Source organism: Aegilops tauschii, chromosome 2 (genome assembly GCF_002575655.3).
Source record: "Aegilops tauschii subsp. strangulata cultivar AL8/78 chromosome 2, Aet v6.0, whole genome shotgun sequence".
NCBI lineage: Eukaryota > Viridiplantae > Streptophyta > Magnoliopsida > Poales > Poaceae > Aegilops > Aegilops tauschii.
In genome coordinates, this window is record NC_053036.3 from 407784921 (window position 1) to 407812499 (window position 27579).

At 47.4% G+C, this 27579-nt stretch overlaps 3 protein-coding genes and 1 non-coding gene across 4 annotated transcripts; 3 read left to right on the top strand and 1 right to left on the bottom strand.

The window, feature by feature from the left end:
- The first annotated feature begins 1907 nt into the window (after positions 1-1907).
- On the top strand, positions 1908-3811 carry LOC109743878 (aspartic proteinase nepenthesin-1). The gene has a single exon (XM_020302966.4). It carries the CDS (start codon positions 2209-2211, stop codon positions 3556-3558), a length of 1350 nt encoding a protein of 449 aa, XP_020158555.1. The 5' UTR covers positions 1908-2208; the 3' UTR covers positions 3559-3811.
- Positions 3812-22763: 18952 nt separating this feature from the next.
- Positions 22764-24306, top strand: LOC109743889 (aspartyl protease 37-like). Its single transcript, XM_020302977.4, has one exon. It carries the CDS (start codon positions 22793-22795, stop codon positions 24218-24220), a length of 1428 nt encoding a protein of 475 aa, XP_020158566.1. The 5' UTR covers positions 22764-22792; the 3' UTR covers positions 24221-24306.
- Positions 24307-24595: 289 nt separating this feature from the next.
- Positions 24596-27149, bottom strand: LOC109743898 (gamma-glutamylcyclotransferase 2-3). The gene is made up of 8 exons (XM_020302987.3): positions 26849-27149; positions 26660-26736; positions 25892-25945; positions 25401-25457; positions 25230-25270; positions 25076-25147; positions 24913-24992; positions 24596-24837 (listed from the first exon to the last, which is right to left on the bottom strand). The coding sequence occupies exons 1-8, from the start codon at positions 26955-26957 to the stop codon at positions 24773-24775; spliced, it is 555 nt and encodes a 184-aa protein (XP_020158576.1). The 5' UTR covers positions 26958-27149; the 3' UTR covers positions 24596-24772.
- A 140-nt stretch (positions 27150-27289) lies between these two features.
- On the top strand, positions 27290-27450 carry LOC120975190 (U1 spliceosomal RNA). Its single transcript, XR_005771017.1, has one exon. It is a non-coding gene; the product is annotated as a U1 spliceosomal RNA (small nuclear RNA).
- The last annotated feature ends 129 nt before the right edge of the window (positions 27451-27579 follow it).

Here is a 27579-nt window from a genome sequence, read left to right on the forward strand (position 1 = left end):
TGTTTGGGCACCTGCCCAGGATGGTCGGACCCACCAGAACGGACGCGGTGATCTACTCAACAGATCCCCTCGGCCCCTTGGTCACGAAAATAATCAGGGTTATGCATACTTCGTCGGTAAAACGTAGCTTTCTCACCTACGCCGGCCCATATTGACCACTTGCATAATCGGCTCACCGGACAGCTACTCGCAGCTTTCGTCGACCATTTTGCTTGCACACCTTTGCAGAACTTCTCTAATTTCTTTTCAGAGCCCAAAAAGAAGCTAGGCACAAAAACACCTTCACACACGTATACACACCCACGCGTGCACGTCTTGTGTTCACACCATGTTAATTGGACTGGTGTAAACCTATAATTGCAACGATGGCCAGCACACACAACCGAGTTCCACACGGGCGAGAGAAATCCTTATCAGAATTACTTGCAAGGGAAACAAGCGCAGCTAGGCCACTCATGTCGTTGGGAGAACATGGTGGGCAAAGGCCGGCCAAACAATCTATAATTCGTTCTAATTAAAGGGACCCGGCCGATCGACGCCGGTTGCCCACCAACTCAGGCATCATCGACCGGGATGTTGGCTACCTAGCATAGACATCCCTGACCTATCTTTTGTTCACAAGTCAAATAATACTAGCGGGAAGACCCGTACATATAATCCCATATCAGTCCAAACATGTGTATTATAGTGCTTCTGGAAAGACATGTACTTGGAAACGGGCTTGCTAAAACTCAATCGACTGAGATTTAACAAAGTTTTAATCAACCTTGCAGCATTTTGTCCCATTGTATGCAACATTTGTTCGTGCCGGTTGTAGCATCCCGTCTTGCTGGTTGTAGCATGCCATCCTTCGTCGATTGTAGCATGTCATCTCACCGGTCGCAACATCCTCCATTAATAGTTGTAACATTTTTTGGTCAGAACGGTTGTAGCATATGTTGCCATTGCTTGCAGTATTGTCGCAACATTTTTCATCGCCATTTGCAGCATCTAGCCATGCCGCTTGTAGCACCACAACTACGCTAACGTCACTCGACTGAGACTTCGAATGAGTTCCAGACAGACCCATTTGGAAAGCTGCATCAACCACCCACCAAATACATGGAGATGGAGGTTAGTAGTTCCTTTGCTGGAGTTGTGGTGGAACGTCGATATGTAACTTTTTATATTTCCGCGAACCTTTAATTTGTTGTCCACTTTGTATCAGACTGTTGAAGTCAACCTAATGTATCTTGCTTACTTAGTCAACAAAGTTGTATTATTACCATGAAATTAGGACTGGCTACTTGACAGTCACCTGAAAAATATTATGGGTCAGTCGATTGTCTCAAGCAGTTAGATGCAAGATGGACGGTTAGATCAGCTTCTTCAACCTCCAGGCATCCTCATGTTCATCTTCTTCCCCTCAACCGCCCCACATACCACTGGCCTAACCACCGGCCACCACCGCCACCACCCCGTTCCCCCCTCAACTGCCTCCCACCGCCGTGCTGCGGCAGCCCCCAACCATCCCTCTAACCCCGACCATAACCCATTTTTTAAGGCGAACCTGCATGACCCCCCCCCCCCCCCCCCCCCCCAACACCTCTAAGATAGATAACGGGACAACCTGCCACCCTAAGATAGATAGTGGGGTACGGCGTCTTCTTCCTTCTCTCCGGCGTCATCTTCCTTCCTTCCACAAAATCGACAGGTCCACATTTGATTTTCAAGCGACTTACATATACATTCATATAAGCAAAATTTGAAGGAAGGTTCTAAAAGTGGGATCCACTGACCTGGTAGGCCAGTAGTAGTCACCAAAATCTTAACCATATGACCTAAAAGGCCACCCTGGGCACACGTACTCAAATCAGACTTCCTATCATTGTGGCGACAAGCGCCAAGGAGAAGCTTAGCAGTGAGGTGAAGTTGTCGCATCCAATTAGGTACTGATTGTACCAGTCTCCCACACGGCTCGCTTCAGCTGACCGGCCACTAGCTTTTCCCATCTTCTCAGCTCTCCCAGCAGCTTCCTTTCCCTCTCTTGCTTAGGCTAAAACTTCAAGCCATCATCTGGATATGGTCATAGCTAGAGCAAACCAAACCTAACTATAACTACCGATCATTGTTTTATGTCGTGAGAAGAATATAAAATCTAGCCTTTCTTCGATTCAAGGATCATTAAGCACTAGCTTGCTCTTCTCGCACTTGCCGAAAGCCAAAAACATGGGGGCGCAGGTGCAGCTACGGTTGCTTCTTTTGGTAGCTACGGCGGTGTTCGCCAGCTGCGCCACCGGCGGCCTCGCCGCGACGTCGTCCCAGCTGGGCCGCCTGGAGGGCCTGCGCGTGGCCCTGACGCACGTCGACGCGCACGGCAACTACACGAAGCTGCAGCTGCTGCGGCGGGCGGCGAGGCGGAGCCGCCACCGCATGTCCAGGCTCGTCGCGCGGACCACCGGCGTGCCGATGATGTCGAGCAAGGCCGTCGCGCCGGCGCTGCAGGTGCCGGTGCACGCCGGGAACGGTGAGTTCCTCATGGACATGTCCATCGGCACGCCTGCGGTGGCCTACGCGGCCATCATCGACACCGGCAGCGACCTCGTGTGGACGCAGTGCAAGCCGTGCGTGGAGTGCTTCAACCAGAGCACGCCGGTGTTCGACCCCTCGTCGTCCTCCACCTACGCCGCGCTGCCGTGCTCCAGCTCCTTCTGCAGCGACCTGCCCAGCTCTAAGTGCACCTCGGCCAAGTGCGGCTACACATACACCTACGGCGACTCCTCCTCGACGCAGGGCGTCCTGGCCGCCGAGACCTTCACGCTGGCCAAGACGAAGCTCCCCGACGTCGCCTTCGGCTGCGGCGACACGAACGAGGGCGACGGGTTCACGCAGGGCGCGGGGCTCGTGGGGCTCGGCCGGGGCCCCCTCTCGCTGGTCTCGCAGCTCGGCCTCAAGAAGTTCTCCTACTGCCTCACCTCCCTCGACGACACCAGCAAGAGCCCGCTCCTCCTGGGTTCCCTCGCCAGCATCTCGGAGAGCGCGGCGGCCGCGTCGTCGGTGCAGACCACCCCTCTCATCAAGAACCCGAGCCAGCCGTCCTTCTACTACGTGAACCTCAAGGGCCTGACGGTCGGTTCGACGCACATCACCCTGCCGAGCTCGGCGTTCGCCGTGCAGGACGACGGCACAGGCGGAGTGATCGTGGACTCCGGCACGTCGATCACGTACCTGGAGCTGCAGGGGTACCGCGCGCTGAAGAAGGCGTTCGCGGCGCAGATGAAGCTGCCGGCGGCGGACGGGTCGGGGATCGGGCTGGACATGTGCTTCGAGGCGCCGGCGAGCGGGGTGGACCAGGTGGAGGTGCCGAAGCTGGTGTTCCACTTCAACGGTGCGGACCTCGACCTGCCGGCGGAGAACTACATGGTGCTGGACTCCGGGTCCGGCGCGCTGTGCGTGACGGTGATGGGGTCGCGGGGCCTGTCCATCATCGGCAACTTCCAGCAGCAGAACATCCAGTTCGTGTACGACGTGGGCGAGAACACCCTCTCCTTCGCGCCCGTGCAGTGCGCCAAATTGTGAGTACGTACGTGCCGGTGTACGTTGTTGATTAGTCGTAGATGTGTCGGTCTGTGCATGCGGATGCAGGCATGCCGTGTTCATATGCCATGGAGCGATCGATCGGGTCGATCAGCTGCGTGCTTGCTACATTAAATTAGCTCGTCTCGGTCGCTGCTCGACATGCATGGATCGGTGTATGTACTTATGTGACTGGATATGCCATGGATGGATGATGATGGATCTGTGTATATGACCAACGGTGATATCTGATCAGTTGTATAATCTATGGCACCCTGGGTTTTTTATTATCTGGAATTGTCGGAAATCTTATCTGGCTGACGTTTGCTGGGAGAGCATGGCGTTTCAAACATTTTCCTCGCAATTTTAGTTGTATCGGGGATGACAATTTCTTCGAAACAACATGGCATTTTTTGGGAGGATGACAATTTAGTCCATAAAATGTCATGTTGTTCTGAATCCCCTCGGCTAACTAAAACTGCAAAACATTCACAAATGCCATCCCCTCCCAGCGAACATCAGCCAAATAAGAGGGTCCGGAATTATTGCTTCGTTTCGGTTTGTGGTTTTTTTTTTTGATAAGCTTCAGTGAGCCTATCAGAGACAGTAGAATCGGAAACAAACACTGGTTGGGATGGTAAAAAAAAAGAGAAGAGATGTGCTTGCTGGCAGGGTAAACTCATGTTTTCTATTGTTGGGAGAATTGCTTTGGTTCTGGCCTGTTTAATTAATATGCCCCTCTTTATGATGTCATTCTATCCTATCCCAATGCGGGATTTAAAGAAGGCTGACTTCTTAAGAGCTAGGATGGTCTAGCAGGAGGATGAAGATAAGAAAAAGTATCACCCAGTGAACTGGAAAACATGTTGCAAACCCAGAGACTTGGGTGGTCTGGGTATTCTAAAACTAGAGGTTATGAACAAAGCTTTATTAGCTAAGTGATTTTGGAAACTTGAAACAAAAGATGGTCTTTGGCAAGCTGTCCTACTGAAGAAATATGTGGCTGACATATGTATATCTAGAGTGAAGCACAAAATCGGTGACTCATAATTTTGGACTAGCATTTTGAAAGTCAAAGATCTTTTTTATCAATTCTGTAGATGGAATTGGGAGATGTGCATAGTACATTAGATTTCGGGAAGTTGTTTGAGTCGATAATAAACCTCTAAAAGATGCCGATCCCATGTTTTATCTGCTCAGCTTTGACCATATTATAACTGTGGCTGAAATATTGCAGAAAGGGTGGGGTAGGACCTTGTATGATGAATCTATGGAATTATGGAGAAACCTTAAACTGAGATGTGAGGAAATTGAAATGAGATCTGGTACAGATCAGATTGAATGGGTTCTAACTTCTAACTGGGGATAGGAATTTTTCAATTAAATCTTTGTATAGGAAATTGATTGAAGTGGACTATAATTTCCCACAAAATACTTGTGAGAGGTAAGGTCCCTGCCAAGATTAAAGTTTTCCTATGGCTAATAGTTAGGAAGAGTATCCTTACTAAAGATGTTTTGTTGAAGAGAGGCTGGAAAGGGGACACAATTGTGTCTTTTGTGGGAAAGATGAGACAATTGATCATCTCTTCTTCACTTATTCTGTTGTTGTTTTGGTGTGATGTTTATTGATATGTGCATTTCGTTTAAATTTTATTCCGTCTTCAGTTGAAAATTGTTTTGGGATGTGGATTAAGACCTTTCCCAAGAAAGAGGAAAGGCTCGTCCTAGTTGGTATCTCTGTTGTGTTTTGGACATTATGGAAATGCAAATAGAACCATCTTTGATAGTAAGCTATTCAATGATCCAATGATTCTTATAAAGCTAAGTTGCTCGTTGGCCGGTCCATTTTGCAGACAAGGGTGGAACCAAAGAGGTGTTGATGCTGGGAGCAAAGTTAGTAGAGCAAGTAGCAAATGAAGTTTTCAGATCTTCTCAATGCTAGAGACATGGGGTCCTACGCTTAGGTGGCTAAAGATGACGGCAGAAACCTCTCCAATGGCTTTGAGCTTCTTCTCTTCGACTTCAAATTGTTGTTGTCTGGCGGCTTTGGCTTCTTTAGCTCCGTTACCTCTTCTTTAGCTCTGTTTCTGTCTGTGCTCCAAGACTATTAATGTGGGTTAATTTTTGTCGATGTATGATATTTAGCTAGATGTTATCAAGTGTGGGTTGTGTTGCTCGCATGTTGAAGATTTCACCAATGGTTGTTGCGCTGGTGATTGTTTTCTTTTACATTCTTGTACTTACTCACTGGATCAAACAAGCAACCACGCAATCTTTGCAGCTTGATTCCTTGCTAATTTTCTTTGACCAATTCCTTTCGCTCCTCGTTGGGTTCGATGTTATTACTTGTCAGAAATATCTATAATGGATTCCTACAAATGTGGGTTATTAGTGGGCAACAAAAAAACTTGTAAACTCCATGTCACACCGCCAGGGTGAAGATTTCGCCCGTCGAAGACTTCACCTATGTTTGCTCGCCAATTTTTCTCCTTAGTATTGTGACGCCCCCGATTTGACCGTACACTAATCATGCACGCAAATGTGTACGATCAAGATCAGGGACTCACGCGAAGATATCACAACACAACTCTAAAACATAAATAAGTCATACAAGCATCATAATACAAGCCAGGGGCCTCGAGGGCTCGAATACAAGTGCTCGATCACAGACGAGTCAGCGGAAGCAACAATATCTGAGTACAGACATAAGTTAAACAAGTTTGCCTTAAGAAGGCTAGCACAAACTGGGATACAGATCGAACGAGGCACAGGCCTCCTGCCTGGGATCCTCCGAACTACTCCTGGTCGTCGTCAGCGGGCTGCACGTAGTAGTAGGCTCCTCCAGTGCCGCAGGAGTCGTCGTCGACGGTGGCGTCTGGCTCCTGGACTCCAACATCTGGTTGTGACAACCAGGTAGAAAGGAAAGGGGGAAAAGAGGGAGAGAAGCAACCGTGAGTACTCATCCAAAGTACTCGCAAGCAAGGAGCTACACTACATATGCATGGGTATATGTGTAAAGGGCCATATCAGTGGACTGAACTGCAGAATGCCAGAATAAGAGGGGGATAGCTAATCCTGTCGAAGACTACGCTTCTGGCCATCTCCATCTTGCAGCATGTAGAAGAGAGTAGATTGAAGTCCTCCAAGTAGCATCGCATAGCATAATCCTACCCGGCGATCCCCTCCTCGTCGCCCTGTTAGAGAGCGATCACTGGGTTGTATCTGGCACTTGGAAGGGTGTATTTTATTAAGTATCCGGTTCTAGTTGTCATAAGGTCAAGGTACAACTCCGGGTCGTCCTTTTACCGAGGGACACGGCTATTCGAATAGATAAACTTCCCTGCAGGGGTGCACCACATAACCCAACACGCTCGATCCCATTTGGCCGGACACACTTTCCTGGGTCATGCCCGGCCTTGGAAGATCAACACGTCGTAGCCCCACCTAGGCACAACAGAGAGGTCAGCACGCCGGTCTAAATCCTATGCACGCAGGGGTCTGGGCCCATCGCCCATTGCACACCTGCACGTTGCGTACGCGGCTGGAAGCAGACCTAGCCTAGTGGCGTTCCAGTCCAATCCGGCGCACGCCGCGCGGTCGCTGACGTCACGAAGGCTTCGGCTGATACCACGACGTCGAGTGCCCATAACTGTTCCCGCGTAGCTGGTTAGTGCGTATAGACCAAATGGCCAGACTCAGATCAAATACCAAGAACTCGTTAAGCGTGTTATGTTGAAGTAACCGCGGACGCCGTCCAGGGCCAGTCCCACCTCTCGCCTAGGTGGTCTCAACCTGCCCTGTCGCTCCGCCACAAAGATCCACTTGCGGGTACTCCTACAAGCCGACCCGACTTTAGTCACCACAGGTGTCATGTATATAGTATATAAGTATATACCCGTGATCACCGCCCAAGTGATCACGGCCCGATAGTATAGCACAGCAGACGGACAAGAATGTAGGGCCACTGATGGGAAACTAGCATCCTATACTAAGCATGTAGGATTGCAGGTAAAGGTAACAAAAGAAGCAAGGACAGGCTATGCATCAGGATAGGATAAACGGAAAGCAGTAACATGCTACACTACTCTAATGCAAGCAGTATAGAGAAGAATAGGCAATATCTGGTGATCAAGTTGGGGGCTTGCCTGGTTGCTCTGGCAAGTAGGAGGGGTCGTCAACTCCGTAGTCGAACTGGGCAACAGCAGCGTCGGTCTCGTAGTCTACCGGAGAGAAGAGGGGGGAAGAAACAGTAAATACAATGCAAACATAAGCATGACGATGCGTGACATGACAATGAGCGGTGCTAGGTGTGTCCTAACGCGTCAGTAGGTGGTACCGGCGAAGGGGGCGAACATCCGGGAAAGTATTCCCGATGTTTCGCATTTTCGGACAGATGAAACACAGGGGGAAAGTTGCGAGTTCGATAGGTTAGGGATGTGTGGAGGACGAACCGGCTGCGTATCCGGATTCGTCTCGTCGTTCTGAGCAACTTTCATGTACAAAGTTTTTCCATCCGAGCTACGGTTTATTTAATATTAAATTTTAAAGTTTTAAATCATTTTTAGAATTTAATAAATTAATTTAATTTGAAATTTAATTAATGCATCAGCATGACGTCAGCAGTCAACGTTGACCGTTGACCTGGTCAACCTGACAGGTGGGTCCCACCTGTCAGGGGCTGTTAGCTAATTAACAGTAGTTAATTAGGTTAATTTGTTATTAGGTTAATTAATCTTAATTAGTTAATACTAACAGGATTAATTAAGTTAATTAATTATCTTAATTATTTATTTATTTATTTTTATTAATTTAATTAATTTTTTTAAATCATTCATTTTTTTAACAAACGTTCTGGGGGATGGGGCCCCACATGTCATAGGGCCAGGGGGCACTAGCCCAGTGGTCAGTGGCCCTGGCCACAACGGGTTTGGTCCAGCGGGTGCGGGCGCACCCGAGCGAGCGCTCGCTCGCAGGGCGGGACGAGGGCGCCAGGGCACCGATTGCGGGGCTCGCCGGCGCGGCCAGGGGCCACGGCGGGTGGAGGCGAGGGGTGGCGCCGGTGCGGCCATTGGCGCGCGGGCGGGCGCGGTGGCGCGGCCACGGGAGGAGGAGATGGCAGGGACGAGGCGCGCCGAGGCACGGGGCCATGGGGCGCCGGCCGGAGCGGGACGCGGCGTGGCGCCGGTGTGGTCAGAGTGGCGCGGTGGGGCGGGCGCGGTGGCGCGGCCACGGGACAGAGGGAGAGACAGGGGAGGGCGAGGCCATGGCCGAGGTGGCCGGAGCAGGGGAAACGTCGTTAGCCGGAGGGCGGGGCGGTGGTCGCGGGGCGCGGTGAGCGCGGTCGCGGGCGCGACCAACGGGCGCGAGGGCCACGGTGAGCGCGGGGGCGAGGGAGAGGGTAGGAGAGGGGGAAGGGCTCGCGCGAAGACGAGCGCGGCGGCGGGGCTCACATTGCCGGTAGGGGAGTGGCAGCGGGGCGCGAGGGGGAGGTCGGGGACGGCGCGCGTAGAGGGAAGCAGGCCGGCGAGGGGGTCCGGCGAGGTCCAGGCGACTCCGGGCGGTGGACGAGGACGAGGCGTCGGCGGTGGTCGTGGGGCGCGGTGGTCTCCTCCTCTCGATCCCGATCCAATCGGGGGAGAGGGGGGGAGGAGATATTTTCGTGGGGGGGGGGGGAAGTGGGGGTGTCGGTGGAGTGGGTGGGGGTGGTGAGTGGATAAGGGGGAAAGTGGGTGGCCGGCTGGGCCTGATGGGTTGGCCCAGTTGGGCCACGGCCCAGGGGGTTTTCTCCTTTCTTTTTTCTTTATTTGTTTTCTCTTTTGTATTTTCTTTCTTTTATTTATTTTCTTTTCTGTTTTATTTCAATTTAAATTATTTAGGCATTTTATAAAAATGTGTTTACTACACCATATTTACTTATGCAAAATATGGCACCTACCGAACATTTTTGTTGTAAATTTTGAAAAACTTTTATTATTGACATTAATTTGAATTTGAATTTTGAAACGGTTTGACCTAACGGTAGCTTAGCAACAGTAACTGTGGTGACGTGGCACCATTAGCGTGGGATTACTGTAGCTTGATTATCCGGGCATTACAAGTATACCCTGTTAAACACACCTAATTATATATTTTTGTCGTGATCTAGATAAACATTTTTTGTGTTGAAGTACCAACATACGATTTTTTAATATATCTTCGTAAATTTCTATATTAGAGGATGGCTGTTTTTTTAAAGCATAACATCGCATTTTTGTATACATAGAGGATAGCATTTTTGTAATATGGCAAACTGTAATTTTATGCATTTGTTCCCTTTTCTTAATAAAGAAAAAATATTTTCTTATTCATGGAATTTTTCCACAAATAACAATTTAATGGGCCTATGGGCCAACTAGGGCGGTCATGTCGCGGCTTCAAACACTTCTATAGGGTTTATCTTTTTATTTATTTTCGAGAGTACGCCAAAGGAGTCATATCTTTATAGAAGGTGTAGGATCGAAAGTATGTCTAGAGGGGGGGGGGTGATTAGACTACTTGACCAAATAAAAATCTAGCCTTTTCCCAATTTTAGTTCTTGGCAGATTTTAACAACTTAGCACAAGTCAAGCAATCAACCTACACATGCAATTCTAAGAGTATAGTAGCGGAATGTAAAACAATTGCATATGAAGGTAAAGGGAGGAGTTTGAGGGAGCAAACGCAATGTTGACACGGAGATTTTTTATCCGTGGTTCCGATAGGTGGTGCTATCGTACATCCACGTTGATGGAGACTTCAACCTACGAAGGGTAACGGTTGCGCGAGTCCACGGAGGGCTCCACCCATGAAGGGTCCACGAAGAAGCAACCTTGTCTATCCCACCATGGCCGTCGCCCACAAAGGACTTGCCTCACTAGGGTAGATCTTCACGAAGTAGGCGATCTCCTTGCCCTTACAAACTCCTTGGTTCAACTCCACAATCTTGACGAGGGCTCCCAAGTGACACCTAGCCAATCTAGGAGACACCACTCTCCAAGAAGTAACAAATGGTGTGTTGATGATGAACTCCTTGCTCTTGTGCTTCAAATGATAGTCTCCCCAACACTCAACTCTCTCTCACAGGATTAGGATTTGGTGGAAAGAAGATTTGAGTGAAAAGCAACTTGGGGAAGGCTAGGGATCAAGATTTATGTGGTTGGAATGGGATATCTTGACCTCAACACAAGTGTAGGTGGTTCTCTCTCAGAAAATATGTGTTGGAAGTGTAGGCATGTTCTGATGGCTCTCTCCACGAATGAAGAGTGGGTGGAGGGGTATATATAGCCTCCACATAAAATCTTTACACACAAATCACCAAACTCGGTGGGACCTATTCAGAGAACTCGGTCAGACCGATTTGGTTCATAATGTGACCGTTAGGTATTTCGGTGGGACCGACACGTCAACTCGGTGGGAACAATTTCATTAGGGTTAGGGCATAACGTAATCTCGGTGAGACCGATTACACAAACTCGGTGGGACCGATTTTGGTAATAGACTAATAGAGAGTTGGTCAGGCAAACTTGGTGGGACCGATTCGCTCATCTCGGTTGGACCGAAACGTTACGAAAGGGAAACAGAGAGTTTGCATTGCAATCTCGGTGGGACCGATCGCTCATCTCGGTTTGACCGAAACGTTACGAAGGGAAACAGAGTGATTACAATCCCATCTCGGTGAGATCGAGATCCCTATCGGTGGGACTGAAAAGACTAGGGTTTCTGGCAGTGGCTATGTCAACTGAACTCGGTGGCTCCGGATAGAAAGTTTCGGTGGGGCCGCGTTTGACTTTTTGGTATGGGACATATGTGGATATGAGAAAGTAGTGGAGGGTTTTGGAGCATATCACTAAGCATTTTGAGCAAGAACCTCATTAAGCAACACCTCATTCCCTCTTAATATTATTGGCTTTTCCTATAGACTCAATGTGATCTTGGATCACTAAAATAGAAAATGTAGAGTCTTGTGCTTTGAGCTTGAGCCAATCTCTTGTCCTTAGCATTTTGAAGGGTCCACTTTCTAATCCATGCCATGCCAATTATTGAGCTTTCCTGAAATATTTATCTTGAAATAGCCTTAGCTCAATGAGCTATATGTTGTTAGGAATTACCAAAACCACCCAGGGATAGTTGCACTTTCAATCTCCCCCTTTTTGGTAATTGATGACAACATATAGATCAAAGCTTCGACAAATGATAAATAAGATTGAAAAACATCGTCGCTTTGAGAAGTATGTGATAAGCAAGAGCTCCTCCTAAATTTGTGCATTATTTAAAATTTTCTTTTGAATGCAAATGCACAATCGATTAGGATCATGGGTTACTCTTCCATGTCACATACATCTTGGTGGAGCGCTCAAAATGATAGGAATTAAAAAACATGCACTCATCACCATGCAAAGTGAATGATCATATAAGGATATAAGAGATAATAACATCCAACAAGCATTAAGGGTATCATATGATCAACAAGTATCTCACAAAAGGATGTAAAGTATCTCACAAAAGCACACAAATAAAGTTTCAAACCAAATAAGCAAGAGAGATAAAAAACCAACACTCTCTCTCTCTCGAAGACTATGATCTATACATTTTTCTCCCCCTTTGGCAACAAGTTACCAAAAAGTTCAAAAAATGCATAGTGCTAAACGTCTCTCAGGCGTGGTCTTTAGGAGGCAGTGCAGAGCGAACTCCAAGAACGAAGGCTTCAGATGAAGTAGCTGGAGCTGGTGGAGTAGCCACGGAAGGTGGAACTGGAGCTGGAGCTGGTGGAGTAGCCGCGGGAGGTGGAACTGGAGCTGTAGCTGGTGGTGCTGAGGTTGTAGCTCGAGGATCTGTCACAGGCACTGTAGCAGATCTTTGTCCTCTGGGCACTCTAGCAAAAGCATCTGTAGTAGACTTGCCCTTCTTCTCCTCTGCTTCCTCCTGGAGATGCTCAACTGCAGTTTGGATCTCAGTGACCTTCAGATCAAGATCATAGAACTTTGTCTCAATAATCCTTTCCAAGATCTCCTGGTTCTGAGTCAGGGTGGCCAAGCCCTTCTCAATTCTCAGTGTGGACTGGATCAGATAAGCAAGTTGATCTTGCTTGCTCTTCAGAAACACTTGGGATGCCTCTTCTGCGCTTGGCATCTTGGCAGCTTTCTTAGTTTTAGCTTTCTCTCTCTTCTCATGTGCTTGCACTGATGTGGGGTCTTCCTCAGTCATCACCACAGTGTTGTTTTCAAATTCAGGGAATATGGCCAGGTGTTCCTTATCCAATAGATAAGTCTCGATGCCCATTTTGGAATTGATGAGCTCCTGAATTTGTGGGGCATACCCACAGCTTCTTTTCTGGTCAGCAGCAGTTCTCTTGATTGTCTCAACAATCAAACTCATGACCTTGAACTTCTATGGGGCATCAAATATGTGCAGCAAGTTTATAGCATGTCCTCTGATCATCTTGTGATCACCTGACTTGGGTAGCAGTGTGTGCCTTAGAATCCAGTTTATGGTAGGTAGACCAGACAACAAGAAGTGGACAGATCCAAACTTATGAGTCTCCAAAGCAACATCTGGGATCTCTCTGTACATGTGTGCCATGGTGTTGTGGTCTTTCTTCTTCTCAGCATAAACATCCAAGTCATCCTCATGTTCCTCAGGAGCATTGATAAGCTTGGCCCACTCATCAAATGTAGACTGGTACCTAGTACCCTCAGACATCCATACTATCCTTCCATCTGGATAGAAGTGAGCAGTGGAGTAAAACTGCATGATCAACTCATCATTCCACTTAGTGAGCTTCTGGGCAACAAATGTGTCAACTCCACATGCCTTGAAGCTATCATACACACCAGGGAAGTGATCCTCATTCTCCTTGATGAACTCCCAGTCAACCCATCTCATGTCACACACTATGGGCTTCTTATCAAGCAGAATTTATCTCATAGAAGTCCTGATGTTCCTTAGTGTGAAACCTGTAGTCCACAGCAGTTGTTCTCCTGATAACATATGGATCAGACTGTCTCCATAGTCTCAATCCTGCATCCTTCCTGATTTTCATGTTTTCTGCAACTGGGTGTGCATCATTGTGTTCACGGATCTTGGGCTTCATCTTCCTTAGCACTTGAGCTTCATCTTCTTCAGCAGCTTCAGGCACTGGGGCCTTGTTCTTCTCTGCAGCTGGAATGTTTCTAGTGCTTCTCTTGGGCTTCTGAGTTGGAGCAGCTGCCTTGGGAGCAGCTTTGGGCTTTGATGGAGCAGCCCCTGATCTGATTGCATCCCCCATAAGCTTATGTGCTTTGGGTGCTGGTGCAGCATCCTCTTCCTCTTCTTCTTCTGAATCTCTCCTCATTGAGGGCTTGCCAAGAACTTTGGCAGTAGTAGTTCTTGCTCTTTTCTTCTTCTTATCCTCACCAGCTGCATCTTCTTCAGATTCAATGGTGAACTTCATGGTTTCACCTGTGGCAACTTTTCTTGGCTTTGACATGGGCTGTCTTCTTGCTGGAGCCTTAGTTTTCAGTCCAGGCTTTGTTGCAGCAGCTGTGCCATACTCCTTTTTCAGTACTTTTTTTCTTTGAAGTGGCTTCATCTTCAATAGCCACATAACCCTCATCTTCTGAATCAGAAGTTCTCTTCTTCCTTGTCCTGGTAGTAGCCTTTGGCAGGTTGTTGGGAGTGCTCCTGCTGCCTTCATCATAGCTACTAGAGGGATCTGAACCCTCACTCATCTGCACCTGTTGCTCAGACCTGTTCTGACTATCACTTTGATCTGACATCTCTGCAAATACTCTCACAGCAGACCCTGTGAATAGGTTATAGATGAGGTAGAGTAGATGAGCATCACAAAGTACAGGAGTTTTGCAAAACAGGTGACTTAAAAACTTAGTTTTAGTTCTCCACAGAAAGCATTTTGGAGCTACCGATTTGTAAACTCGGTGATACCGAAGCAGCTTTTGGAACCTAAACTAGTGAACTCGGTCAGACCGAGTCACAGTTCGGTGGTACCGAGATTGCTAGGGTTTCACAGAGAATCGAACTCGGTCACACCGATTTGCATTTTTCGGTCAGACCAAAAACGCGTGTGCTCTGGCCTAAGCCAAATCGGTGAGACCGATTTCTACAACTCGGTCGGTCTGAGATGAATTCGGCGGAGATCTAACCCTAAATTTTCAAATCAAAACTAATCTACGGGACGTTTTCGCTGGTCAGGATGATTTCATTCGTGGCAAGAATCATGGCAAAGCAATGTGCTAAGAATCAGAGTTATGGATTAGCACAAAGATCAAGTTCGTACCCTAGTTCGGCGGCGAACTTGCTACGGCGGCAACGGCGGGGCAGATTGCCGTTGACGGCGGCGGAGACCAGCGGCGGGAGGTCGCTGGGACCGAGAGGACGATCCGGAGACCCGAGGAGGCAGAGCAGGTTACGCGCGGGCGAAGAGGTTTGGAAAAATTTCCAAAATTTGGCCCGTCAGTATATATAACCCGACCCTGTCGGTGTGACCGAGTGGAACGACTCGGTGGCACCGAGATGCAAGAACTGCATGCAGTTACTGCAACTCGGTGTGACCGAAAGGTTCTAATTGGTTGCACTGAGATTGAAAACCTAGATCAACTAAGTGACCTCGGTAGGACCGAAAAGGATGAATCGGTCAGACCGAAATGCACAAAGAGGTTTTGGAAGTTTAAGTCTATGACGAATCGGGGACTCCGAATGCTCCTCACACAGAGTGGTTCGAATCTGACTTGATCAAACTTTGTGATGTAGCATGAATAGAGTTTGAGACGAGAAAAGCATAGATAGCTAGAGGGAGTTCTTAGGCATTCTTGTCCATCCATTTGGCAAAAGAGAAAGAGCCAAACAATCAAAATAACAAATGGATGTCCTCGAATGAGTAAAATATGCAACCAACATGCTCACACAATGAAATGGCAAATGAAATATGTGACAAAGCATGCACAATCACTCTAGCATCTATCAAGAAATTTAGCGATGACTAGGTCATCTATATATGAGTATATTGACTTAGGAGTCAAATGAGAACATTTGATCATAGGTCATACTCATCGTTTAAGCACAAGTGGGGTTACCACTTTTACATAAAGCATTGTTGTGTTCACACCATTAGAGTTGCTTTAGCTCAATTGATTAGAGTAAAGCTCCCCCTAGATGTGATATCCCCCCTAAGAGGGATGAACTAACCTTGGGTTCTGTCGATGATGACTTCATGTAGGTGTTGAAGAAGTAGATGCTCAATGTCGATGTAGATCATTCGGAGCAATCCATTGGAGTGAGTTGCACTTTCAATACCTACACGGGTTAGTCCCACAAGGAACAAGTAAGGATATCCATAGACATAGAGTGATGTATACACAAGATGATGTCCATGAAAGCATTATGTTACCTTGTCCCTTGTCTTACCAACAAGAGGGTTTGTGACTCCTTGAACTAGTGCAAGATATGGAAGTTGTTTGCACTTCTCCTCGCCAAAATGATAAAAGTGAAGTATGTTGGCGGAGTCACCCTCAAGAACTCTCTAGTTCTTCTTCTTCGGGATCCACATCATATTGATGGGAATCCTTGGGGTTGTAGTCATACTTGATGAAGTAGAACTTGATGTAGTCTTGGGAACCCACTTGACCAAGGCCTTAGGTGCTTCTTCAAATGCATCAATTTCCTCTTGAAGCTTGTCCTTGCCTTTTTGCTTGTGGTCTTGTGGTGGAAGATCATCTTGAGCTTGTGTTCCTTTGAAAGAAGTAGGATCATACTTCTCTTGTTGAGAAACAAACTTCGTCTTGGGGTATTGATCTTCTTCCCACTCAACTCCATTGGCATTGAACTTTCGTTCAAAACCAACACCTTGATTCTTCCGGTGCCTTCCTTGCTTGCGTACAATTTCCTCAAATTGCTTACTTCCGGCAAGGCTCTTGTAAACACCTTTCTCTATAATTCCCTTCAACAAGCTATTTTCTTGCTCAAGTGTAACTTGGCTAAGAGAATCATTAGTGGAATCAAGAGAACTACTAGACGCAACACCATTGGATTTAGCATGATTGTTGTTACCACTAGATGAAGTATCTTTCTTGCTCTTGTTGCTAGATTTAACTTGTGGCATGCAAGTAGACAAGAGTAAACGCTTGGCAATGTAAGAAGAACTTTTCTTGCGAAGATCATCATTGATTGCCTTTAAAAACTCATGTTCTTGCTCAAGGTTGAGCTTTTCAAAGCGTAGCTTATCATGAGTCTTTAAAAGTTTTCGATGATCTTCCAAGGTAGTTTCATGAGCTAACTTAAGAGTGTTTAGTTCTTTAGTTAGACGCTCAATCTCCTTCTTATCATCATCATTCATTTTATCTTGATTAACATGATTAATTGACATTTCATCATAGTTTTCATCACTAGAGTTGTCAACAAGTAAATCATCATCACCCAGCAAATCATCTTCATCACTATTGAAATCAACATACTCGGGGTGTGTTACCTTTGGACCTTTAGCCATGAAGCATCTTCCAATTCCTTCATTTGGTGAGTCAAATATGTCGTACGAGTTGGTTGTCACAAGTGCTAGTCCGGCAACACCTTCATCTTGAGTATATCAGGAGTCGGAGTGATAACTTCTTTCGGAGTGATGGTCGGAGTCGGAACCGGATACCCATTCACCAACATGAGCTTGATGTCTTCTTTTTGTATAGCTTCTTGATGACTTGTCCTTCCTTTCCGAATCCTTGCTTCTCCGAGAGGGTCTTCGCTCATAACGATCATCTCTACTCCTTCTTTCTCTTGGTGGTGATTCTTCTCTTCTACTTCTTCTTTTGGGAGAATCTTCTCTTCTTTTGTAGGGAGCCGTACACTCATTGGAGTAGTGTCCGGGTCTTCCACAATTGTAGCAATTATGCTCACGACTAGAAAATCTTTTGTCATTGTAGGACCTTGACTTGGAACTTCTTTCCTTGCTTCTACTCTTGTAGAACTTGTTGAAGTTCTTCACCATCAGACTCAATTCTTCATTGAAGGTTTGATTCTCACTTGATGATGTGGGAGCTTCACATGAGGCTTTGTAAGCACCACTTGACTTGTTGTGAAGCTCTTCCTTATCCTTGAGTGACATCTCATGAACAACAATTCTTCCAATGACTTCCGTTGGCTTGAGATCTTTGTAGTTGGGCATCATTTGGATCAATGTGCACACGGTATCATATTTTCCATCCAAGGCTCTTAGGATCTTCTTGATGATGAATCTATCGGTCATCTCTTCACTTCCTAAGCCGGCAATCTCATTTGTGATGAGAGCAAGCCTAGAGTACATTCCAGCGACACCTTCACCATCCTTCATTTTGAACTTGTCAAGTTGACTTTGAAGCACATCCAATTTGGATTCCTTGACGGAGTCGGTACCTTCGTGCATATCAATCAAAGTATCCCAAATTTCCTTTGCATTCTCGAGACGGCTGATTTTGTTGAATTCTTCGGGGCACAATCCGTTGAAAAGAATATCACAAGCTTGAGCATTGTATTGTAGCATCTTCAACTCTTCCGCGGTAGCTTCACGGTTTGGTTCTCTCCCATCAAAGAATTCACCTTGCAAGCCAATACACACAATAGCCCAAACGGCGGGGTTATGTCCAAGAATATACATTTTCATCTTATGCTTCCAACTAGCAAAATTTGTACCATCAAAGTAAGGACCTCTACGGTGGTAATTTCCCTCGCTAGACGCCATACTCTCCTAGGTTGTGAAACCAAGGCTATGACCACCAAAAGCTATGGAAATCAAAGCAAATGGAGACCAAAGCTCTGATACCACTTGTAGGATCGAAAGTATGTCTAGAGGGGGGTGATTAGACTACTTGACCAATTAAAAATCTAGCCTTTTCCCAATTTTAGTTATTGGCAGATTTTAACAACTTAGCACAAGTCAAGCAATCAACCTACACATGCAATTCTAAGAGTATAGCAGCGGAATGTAAAACAATTGCATATGAAGGTAAAGGGAGGAGTTTGAGGGAGCAAACGCAATGTTGACACGAAGATTTTTTATCCGTGGTTCCGATAGGTGGTGCTATCGTACATCCACGTTGATGGAGACTTCAACCCACGAAGGGTAACGGTTGCGCGAGTCCACGGAGGGCTCCACCCATGAAGGGTCCACGAAGAAGCAACCTTGTCTATCCCACCATGGCCGTCGCCCACGAAGGACTTGCCTCACTAGGGTAGATCTTCACGAAGTAGGCGATCTCCTTGCCCTTACAAACTCCTTGGTTCAACTCCACAATCTTGACGGAGGCTCCCAAGTGACACCTAGCCAATCTAGGAGACACCACTCTCCAAGAAGTAACAAATGGTGTGTTGATGATGAACTCCTTGCTCTTGTGCTTCAAATGATAGTCTCCCCAACACTCAACTCTCTCTCACGGGATTTGGATTTGGTGGAAAGAAGATTTGGGTGGAAAGCAACTTGGGGAAGGCTAGGGATCAAGATTTATGTGGTTGGAATGGGATATCTTGACCTCAACACAAGTGTAGGTGGTTCTCTCTCAGAAAATATGTGTTGGAAGTGTAGGCATGTTCTGATGGCTCTCTCCACGAATGAAGAGTGGGTGGAGGGGTATATATAGCCTCCACATAAAATCTTTACACACAAATCACCAAACTCGGTGGGACCGATTCAGAGAACTCGGTCAGACCGATTTGGTTCATAATGTGACCGTTAGGTATTTCGGTGGGACCGACACATCAACTCGGTGGGAACAATTTCATTAGGGTTAGGGCATAACGTAATCTCGGTGAGACCGATTACACAAACTCGGTGGGACCGATTTTGGTAATAGACTAATAGAGAGTTGGTCAGGCAAACTTGGTGGGACCGATTCGCTCATCTCGGTTGGACCGAAACGTTACGAAAGGGAAACAGAGAGTTTGCATTGCAATCTCGGTGGGACCGATCGCTCATCTCGGTTTGACCGAAACGTTACGAAGGGAAACAGAGTGATTACAATCCCATCTTGGTGAGATCGAGATCCCTATCGGTGGGACTGAAAAGACTAGGGTTTCTGGCAGTGGCTATGTCAACTGAACTCGGTGGCTCCGGATAGAAAGTTTCGGTGGGGCCGCGTTTGACTTTTTGGTATGGGACATATGTGGATATGAGAAAGTAGTGGAGGGTTTTGGAGAATATCACTAAGCATTTTGAGCAAGAACCTCATTAAGTAACACCTCATTCCCTCTTAATATTATTGGCTTTTCCTATAGACTCAATGTGATCTTGGATCACTAAAATAGAAAATGTAGAGTCTTGTGCTTTGAGCTTGAGCCAATCTCTTGTCCTTAGCATTTTGAAGGGTCCACTTTCTAATCCATGCCATGCCAATTATTGAGCTTTCCTGAAATATTTATCTTGAAATAGCATTAGCTCAATGAGCTATATGTTGTGAGGAATTACCAAAACCACCCAGGGATAGTTGCACTTTCAGAAGGCAAAGACATAATTACAAGATCATGTCCCTATGCGTACATCCTAATAGGGGTACACGAACACACACCAGTACCAACACCCTAATACAAGCTATGTCACTCTCTCGCGAAACGATCTAAGCCTCCAACACCGCCCATGCCAGCTTTCCTCCAATCATTGATCTCTTTTAGGATTTGAGAAGCAAGAAAACTATGGGTTCTTTGTTGATGCAATCTATTAAACACCCCATCATTCCTTTGCTTCCAAGGAGACCAAGAAATCCCGATGATGAGAGAGTCAAAACCTCGCTTAACCAATCCGTGGAAATGGTTTCTTTGTTGTAGCAACCATTGAGTGAATGTCAAGTTCACATTTTGGCATTGAATGTTGATTTTTAGTGAATCAAAGAACAAATGCCAAACTTCCCTCACGTAGACACTCTGGAGAAGGATGTGGTCCACATTGTCTTCACATTGTAGGCGGGGTGGAGCACGGGGAGGCCTCATCTTGTAGACCATGCCTAGCTCGTCTACCAGAAGTCCATAGCTAGTATTGCACCGCCTACCAGGCAATTTTTTGCACTTGTGGAGTCCAGCTTCTCCAGATGCATGTAGCAGTAGGAGATCGGACCAACCCAATGCAAAGCCTCTTGTAGACAGAACTAGTTGTGTACTTGCCTGATGCATAACAAGGCCAAGCAAACAAATCCGGATCCTGAGTGTTACGCTGCACCGACACAATGGCCTGACAGAGATGAGAAATCTAAATGTGCATGAGAAAGGAAATCTCTCCTTGATCGTCCAACACCCATGCATTGTTGATCATGGCCTGGTGGACAGATCATCTGTTCTGATCACACATGCTAACCATGCCAGGATCATGGGAGCGATGTCGAAGATTGCGAATCCATGGATCCATCGATCCTTCTAGAAAAGAACATTGTTCCCGATTCCCACTGTGATCTTAACAGGTTGTCGAAAACCGCCTTAGCCTGCTCATCCACAATCATCAACATGCCATGCCAAGGTCTTTCCGGATCTCTCCGGTGCAACCACTCGCATCGAACGCGGAGAGCCAACAGCTGCAAATTAAGGTTCTTGATTCCAAGACCACCGAAACATGTACGCCGACAAATCGTATCCCACGCAACCAGACATTGGCCACCGTTAGTCTAATCCTTGCTCGCCTAAAAGAAGGACGACATCCATTTGTTGATCTCTTCAAAGACCTAGATCCCACCATGACTTGATAGATTTTCCTTGTACCAATAACTGATTTCACTAGAACCAGTCTTCCCGGACGCTGGATGAGGCCATGTTGCCACGTTGGTATGAACTGTTGTGCCTGGTCCAGTAAAGGTTGCCAATCTGCCCTTGCTAGCTGCTTGATTGCCAAAGGAAGCCCAAGGTACCGACAAGGAAAGCTCCCAATGCTGCATTGCAGAAGGTTGGCAACGCAATGACTATCCTCGTCGCTGCTTGTGATTAGGACATCACATGATTTACTGTAATTTTATCACAAATCCGAAGCCTCACCAAATACCTCAAGAGCTTCCCTGACGAAGTATAGGTCCCGAACTGACGGCCTGACAAAAGGAACCACGTCGTCACCATAGCTCGACAGCCTTTGGGTGGCAGCCATACCATGGAATGAGCTGACAACTCCATCCACCATAGCTCGATTAATAATCGCAGTTAGAGCGTCCATGGCAATGACGAATAACAAATGGGAGATCAGTTCCCCTTGCTGCAGTCCACGAGCGTGATGGAAGCGCCTGCCTGGAACACCATTCACGGTCAGCTTGGTACACGCCAAGTAAAGGAGAACGGCGATGCAATGTAGCCAACTTGAGCCAAAGACTTCATCCGTGAGGACTTCGAACAAAACAGGTCATGCGAGAGAATTAAATGCCTCTGTAATGTCAAGCTTCAAGAAGAGAGTCTCGACTCTTTCCTGGCATGGATCTTGCGTGCAACATGGAGAACCAACAAGAAGTTATGATGGATGTTGTGCCCCTTAATGAAGGCAGATTGGTTGATCCCTACTATTTCCGACATGTGATGGCGGGCACGGGTGGCAAGGAGCTTTGCGAACAACTTGTAGAAGCTATGAGGGAGGCTAATAGGTCTAAAGTCGCCAACCTCCAAGGCCTCAACCTTCTTAGGGATTAGCTCGATGTGGGCACAGTTGAGCTTGTGAAATCCCCTGCCATCACCCATGGATAGCTTAAGCAGCCCCGCCATGATGCCATTTTTGATTGCCCAAGCTTTATAATAGAAAGCACCAATGAATCGATCGGGTCCGGGGGCTCTGTCCGGGATCTCTTTTGTGATATTTTCATAGGGTCATTTTGGGTTCCTCCCAGATCAAACTCGTTCGCTGGGTTTTCCCCGATCAAACATGAGCTTGATATTAGGGTCTTTGATCCATTTGTTGTTTGTCTCCTACTCAACTTTGTACTAAATCAACAACACTTATTTTGAGATGGAGGAAATAGAACATAATTATCATCTTGTCTAAAAATGCATAATTACCATCTAGTGCTAATTAGCAAACTCCGAAACTAATGAAAGCATACGTGCAAAGAACGCAAGGATGTCATGCAACGAAGCGATGCTACCCTCAACCAGTTCACCTTTCCTCCACTGCCTTTATGTGCTCCCGAACATATCGGGAACAAAGAATTACCGCTGCTTGTGTGATCTACTTAACCCATTTAACTACTGACCAACACGCAAATTGCCGTCGTGGTGCATGTCAGTCCACCGTAGTACTACAACGTACAGCGCCATGGAGGCCATGCCGCTGCTGCTCTTCCTCGCCCTCCTCGTCCTCCCGGCGTACTGCCTGCAGTCGCCGCGGCAGTCCTACCACCTCGAACTCGCCCGCGTCGACGCCGCGGACACGGGAAGCCTCAACATCAGCGACCATGAGCTCCTCCGGCGCGCCATCCAGCGCAGCCGGGACCGGCTGGCCAGCATCACGCCCCGCCTGTACCCGACCCGCAACCGCAAGGTGGTGGTGGGCGAGGCCCCGGTGCTGTCGGCCGGGGGCGAGTACCTGGTGAAGCTCGGCCTGGGCACGCCGCAGCACTGCTTCACGGCGGCCATCGACACGGCCAGCGACCTCATCTGGACGCAGTGCCAGCCGTGCGTCAAGTGCTACCGCCAGAAGGACCCCGTGTTCAACCCCATGGCCTCGACCACCTACGCCGTGGTGCCGTGCAACAGCGACACGTGCGACGAGCTGGACACCCACCGGTGCGGCCGCAGCGGCAGCGAGGACGACGACGACGACGACGTGTGCCAGTACACCTACACGTACGGCGGGAACTCGACGACGAGGGGCACGCTGGCCGTCGACAAGCTGACCATCGGCGAGGACTCGTTCCACGGCGTCGTCTTCGGCTGCAGCAGCTCCAGCGTCGGGGGGCCGCCCGCGGAGGTGTCGGGGGTGGTGGGCCTCGGCCGCGGGCCGCTCTCGCTGGTGTCCCAGCTGTCGGTGCGGAGGTTCATGTACTGCCTGCCCCCGCCGGCCTCCAGGAGCGCGGGGAGGCTGGTCCTCGGCGCCGACGCCACGGCCATGCGCAACGCGTCGGACCGGATCGTGGTGCCCATGTCCATCAACCCGCGGTACCCGTCCTACTACTACCTCAACCTCAACGGGCTGTCCATCGGCGACAAGGCCATGTCCTCCTCCTTCAGGAGCATCATGAACGCGACGACTCCAGGTACTTCAGACCCCGACCCCAACGTGGCGGCGTCTCCCATGCCCGTGTCCGGCGACGGCGACGGCGGCGGCGGCACGGGGCCGAACGCGTTCGGGATGATCATCGACATCGCGTCGACGATCACGTTCCTGGAGGAGTCGCTGTACGAGGAGCTGGTGGACGACCTGGAGGAGGAGATCAGGCTGCCGCGGGGTTCCGGGTCGAGCCTGGGGCTGGACCTCTGCTTCATCCTGCCCAACGGGGTGCCGATGAGCCGCGTGTACGCGCCGTCCATGTCGCTGGCGTTCGACGGGGAGTGGCTCAAGCTGGAGAAGGAGCTGCTGTTCGTGGAGGACAGGGAGAGCGGGATGATGTGCCTCATGATCGGCAAGACGGACGGGGTATCTATCCTCGGCAACTACCAGCAGCAGAACATTCAGGTCATGTACAACCTGCGCCGGGAGAGGATCACCTTCGTCAAGACCAACTGCGAATCCATGACTCACTAGGATTTCTTTATATTATTTACCCAATAACAAATTTAGACATCCAAGAGGATAGGTACGGTATGGCATTGAGCTCTGCGTTTACCTAGCTTCTCTGAACATTCAGAAATCAGAACTGGACAGTGAGGGCAGAAAAAGAGCAACCACTCATTGAATTTGTGAGTGCATTTTTACAGCATATCTATATCATCCGAAAATGTATCAAGCGAATTGATACAATGGTCTAAGGGCATCCTTTTTTCTTTCTCCTTTTGCAGATTGTCAATGAATGAAATTTGTGAATCTACGAAGAATGTGAATTTTATGTTCGCACAAGGGAATTCATTTATTTTTTGTCTCATTCTACTTTTTCTAGGCTCCTTGCCTTGGTCCTCAGTGTGAGTAAAATACAAGGACAGCCAATAGCTCTCATTACCATCTCACTTATGTAATTTTTATACTGCCATCTATAGAGGGGCATGAATATATTCACGACTCACAAGCTTTTCAGACCTTACATGAATAAAGATGTTTCCGCAACAATCAATTCCACCTTCATGTGATCCTATAATGAGATTACAAACTATCTGCATACTTGCGCACAGCATTCGCCAAATCCTGAACATGTTGATCCACAACTCCTGCCATGAACACATAACTGAGGAACACACTTGCACTTTTTATATAAGAACAGAAAATATAAATGACAACCATACCTATTTTGTTTAACGCGTCCTCGAGCTTGAACAAATACTCTTTATTAGGTCCAGTCGGGCCTTCAGCAAGGTAGATTTGCCTGAACATCACATAGGTTATCATGGAAATTAACCGCAGTTTCAGTTCAGACAAAATAATGCTGAAGTTAAGGAGATGCTATACTTGGCCATTTCTTCCAGCGGAGCAGGACCCAGATAGTTTTGGTTGGCCTCCTTATTTGTGGTGGCTAAATATCTGTTGGTAGAATTCAGTTCCATCAGTTTTTTTAAGGAATTTTACCAAGAGCTCGTTTTAATAATACCATAAAAACACTTACACCATCATATCTTGGACTTCTGGTATTTTGGGGGAAGAATCCTGGAACACGAGTAGTAGCACGTTTCAGATATAATTCAAGCACTTGGTAGTCATATCTTACTGTATACATAATCACATCAAACATCTGGAGCATAAGAAATAATTCAAGCACTTGGTAGTCATATCTTACTGTATACAAGTCAAGGTAAACCTTCTCATCATATTGCTTCTCTCTTACTTCCAGATACTGCAATTCAAGGCTGAAGGTAAATTGCCAATAGATGAAGGTAACCAACTCAAAGTCGGTTTATGAAAACACCGATCAAGGGCAGTATTACTTTGATACACAAACGGGATGCTAGAAGTAGCATCTAGTCTAGACAAAGTATCTGATTTCAAATGAAGGGTTCTTACTTTTTTTTCTTAAAGAAAAAATATTTTTCTTAGCTCAGGGCTGAATCATCAATATCTCAACGAGCAATATAATAAAGCACACCCATACCATTAACCAATCTATTTTTTTTAGATGAACAGGGAGGAACATTAACCAATCTCTTTATCTCCATTATGACAGACAAAGAACAGCATTCTCGTTCGAACCATGGAATAATTGTGCATAATCATTTACAATGTACAGCTAAACGTGTCCAACTTGGTCCATATATAGAGTCTTCTTTTTACCTCCAGGGCTGTCTGCTTATCTTGCTCCCTTGAAATTTTGTAAGCAACTCCCCACTGCAATTGTACAACAAAAATTCACTTGCAAAATCTTTTTCACACTCCGTTAACAGAGTTGCCATGAGCATGAAACAAATGCTACAAATAACATAGCAGTATTGGGGAGCATTAGCATAATGAAAAGATGTTACTGAGGATAACTAACGAACTTGTGAACCCATTTCACATGTACTCCCTCCGTTTGGAATTACTTGTCTCGGAAATGGATGTATCTAGAACTAAAATACGTCTAGATACATTCATTTCTGCGACAAGTAATTCCGAACGGAGGGAGTACTATCTAAGGTCCTCATGATTTCTCTGAGATAACTCAGGGAAGGTACGATTCACCATCCTAATGCACTCCACACCCATATAAACTAAGCTTCAACATTCCGGTTCAGGACCACTGACACAGACAATCGCTAAAACGCGTGAACCCATTTCAATATGGACTACATACGGACCAAAATGTGTGAACAAACACACTAAAACGCGTCTATATACATCTGATTCTGAAAAGAGTTAGAACATCTTATAATTCAGAGCGGAGGGAGTAAGCATCAACATTCAGGTTACAATCACTATCTGATCAAGCGATACTATGCAATCACTATCTGATCAAAAACTCACTGACAGTGAGGAACAGAAAAAAAAAACTAATATCTCAACCAATCCTAGCACAGGAGGGGTTAATCCTAAACTCAGAGAGCAGAGAGCTGGGCGGCGTACGCATGTGGACCCGGGCTGGTGCTCGAGCGTGACGGTCCTCCCGGGGAATTCCGGCGTGCCCCTGTGGTCCGTGCTCCCTGCCGATCCGGCGACGAAACCCCCAAGAAGAAAAACCAGAGGGTCAGCGAGATAGATCTGGGAAGCGCGGGCGAGTGGCCGCCGGAGTAATCTGCAGTTAGCTAATCATACCCTGGTAGAAGACGCGGCGGTAGTCCCTGACGAAGCCGACGAGGCGGGCGTCGTAGGCGAACCCGGGGTTCCACACCAGGGAGCCGTAGCCGAACACCCACATCACCATGCCTCCTCCTCCGTCTACCTCACCCTCACTTACTCCGGTCCGGTGGAATCGTATGTGTATCGAATCGGCGGTGCGTGTTGGTGCCTCTGCCGCTTCTCTGATTGGACACCTCCCCTCCCGAGGACGGCTGGACAGTTGGAAGACAACTGGCTGGGTCTACTGAAGGCCCATGTTTCCCGAAATAAAAAAGTACTGGAGGCCCATGTTTTGGCCCGAATATGGCACGCGAGTAGAAGCACGTTACAGATCAGGTCACTCTACCACATCGCTTGCCTGAGGAGGTTGGACGGGGAACTGTGGTATATAACCAAGGCACGGGGCGACCTTGAAAATTACTTACCTGGACGGGGTCGATGGCTGATCAACAAGAGTCATGGCCTAGGCTAGTGGTCCACATTGCATTTGGTAGATGCGCTGGCTTACCATCTCCCCAACTGGGAGAGTGGACGTCATAATTTGTGACAGAGGGGGTACGCGTTCGCGCGGCCCCTTGCCAATTCTTGAATTGAAAATTTGATGAATTTGCAAATATTTGCTGCCTTTTGTTCATGAATTATGAATGACTCTATTCTAGAATCTGGAAATGGAACTGAGCTTACTTACTATTAAACATTTGGTCTCC